General features: G+C 39.6%; 1 protein-coding gene across 1 annotated transcript in view; it reads left to right on the top strand.

Annotated features, from left to right (window-relative positions):
* LOC125300150 (nesprin-2-like) overlaps positions 1 to 2,500 on the top strand; it is a 196,189-nt gene that overhangs the window by 2,732 nt on the left and 190,957 nt on the right. Inside the window, 4 exon segments of the mRNA XM_048251794.1 lie at positions 214 to 271; positions 1,222 to 1,294; positions 1,296 to 1,323; positions 1,551 to 1,643. Of these exon segments, the coding sequence (XP_048107751.1) occupies positions 214 to 271; positions 1,222 to 1,294; positions 1,296 to 1,323; positions 1,551 to 1,643 (252 nt within the window).

Here is a 2,500-nt window from a genome sequence, read left to right as displayed (position 1 = left end):
TAAATTCACACACACATCATATGTGAAATACGCACAATTCAAACTGACCAAAAAAATAATTAGGTAGTGTTGTGAGTTCGCCTCTCAACAGAACTCATTTGGTAGAACACTGCCCTATTAGAACTCATTTGGCACAGATAGAACACTGCCTCTAACATAACTAACGAGTACAGATAGAACACTGTCTCTAACAGGAGATGCACCCGCCCAGAGAGAAAGCCCCCATGTGTGGTGCTGGACCTCTTCTATGACTTCAGGGATGGAGCCAGACCTCACTGACCCACTGATAACAGATGGAGCCCATCCCACACACACAGCACACACACCCATTAACACACACACACACACACACACACACACCACATCAACACCATCAACACCCACACACACAACATCAACCCACACAACGCATCAATAACACCCATCATCAATATCAATAATAACAATCACATCAATAACATCAATAACGCACAATAACTCCGTCAACAATATCAACACAACACGCCATTTATTATTATTACGTTGTGTACGTATTTCTACGCATACACGTATATATATATATATATATATATATATATATACATATATATATATATATATATATATATATGTATATATATATATATATATATATATATATATATATATATACATATATATATATATATATACATGTATATACATGTATAGATATATATATATACATATATATATTGTATATATATATATATATATATATATATATATATATATATATATATTGCATATATATATATATATATATATATATATATACATGTATATATATATTATATATATATATATATATATATATATATATATACATATACACATGGGTTAATGCATTTACGTATATATATACATATATATACATATATATGTACACACACACACACACACACACGCATACACGCATTACACACATACATACACACACACGCACACACACACTCACACACATACACACACACACACATGCATTAGCCGCACACACACACACACACACACACACACACACACTCACACACACATCATACACATATATAATATATATATATACACATACACACACACACATACATACACACACACGCGACGACGCGTGCGCCCACGGCACGCACGCACGTACGCACACACACACACACATATATATATACACACACACACACACACACCACCCATTTACGGGACTTGTCTGTGTGGGTGACATCACTTCCTGTGTGTGTAGAGTCGAGAGAGGGCGGGGCATGTTCCAGCACAGGAGTAACATTGAGACAGCTGTCCTTCCTCAAGAAGAAATCGGTGAGGGCTATGGACCAGGTGTGTGTGTGTGTGTGTGGCTGTTGTGTGTGTGCTGGCGTGTGTGTGTGTGTGTGTGCGTGCGGCAATGATGACGGCGGTAATGATGGCGCCAATGGCTGCGGCATGTGTGTGTGCGGCGCAATGTGTGTGTGTGTGGCTGTGAGAAGTGTGTGTAATAATGGCCAATATGTGTGTAAACTGTTTTCTTTTCTCCTCTCTGTATCCAGATTAAGCTAGTCAACATTAACGTTCCTGACATTATCAATGGCAAACCCTCAATCATCCTTGGACTCATCTGGACCATCATCATGCACTTCCATGTGAGATTGCACACACACACACACACACACACACACACATATTGTATATGGGGATACATACACATTCTTCTGTATGATGTCTGGTGTGTGTTTATACCTATATGTGATGTATGTGTGTGTGTGTCTATGCATACTGTAGGTAATATCTATGATGGGTGTGTGTCTGTGTGTGACAGGAGATGCTCACAACTTTTTTGGAAGTCCAAGTTGAGTCTGAAGTCTTTGAGCTCGAGTCCAAGTCAAGTCTCAAGTCACTGGCCATTTGATCTGTCCCTACACTGTATTGTTAAAGCTGCAGTTGGCAAGATTTTTTGATCATATTCACTGTAAACCGATACCATGCTCCGACAGAACAATAAATCAGCTAGTTTTAGAAAAAACCTGCACCCCTACCTCCACCTAGAGCCTGTTATTTGTTTTTGTAAAAATTCATTGGTGCCCCGGTTCTTCTGTCCAATCAGAACAGGGCTGTGAGATCTGACTGTCAATCAGCTTAGTGCAGTCTGCGCGCACTGATGATAACAACCGGCGAGGGTGCTCGTGGTAGTGGGGAGGGGTATGAGAACGTAAACATTAAAAAAATGCTGGTTAAGTCCTCAATCTGTCAGACTTGCCAACTGCATCTTCTGGAATTCAAAGCATGTTCTAGAAGCAACCATCCATACAGTGTTGTGAATGTTCAGCATGTCCTGTAGCTACCATTCATACAGTGCAGCATCAAAACATGTCCTGTAGCTACTCATCCACAGGTGCAGTATCAAAACAGCATGTCCTGTAGCTACCATCCATACAGTGCTGTATCAAAACATGTTCTGTGCTACCATCCACAGTGCAGTATCAAAACTAGCATGTCCTGT

This window comes from Alosa alosa, chromosome 1 (genome assembly GCF_017589495.1).
Source record: "Alosa alosa isolate M-15738 ecotype Scorff River chromosome 1, AALO_Geno_1.1, whole genome shotgun sequence".
NCBI classification, from domain to species: domain Eukaryota; kingdom Metazoa; phylum Chordata; class Actinopteri; order Clupeiformes; family Clupeidae; genus Alosa; species Alosa alosa.
This window is presented reverse-complemented; position numbering and strand designations above follow the sequence as displayed.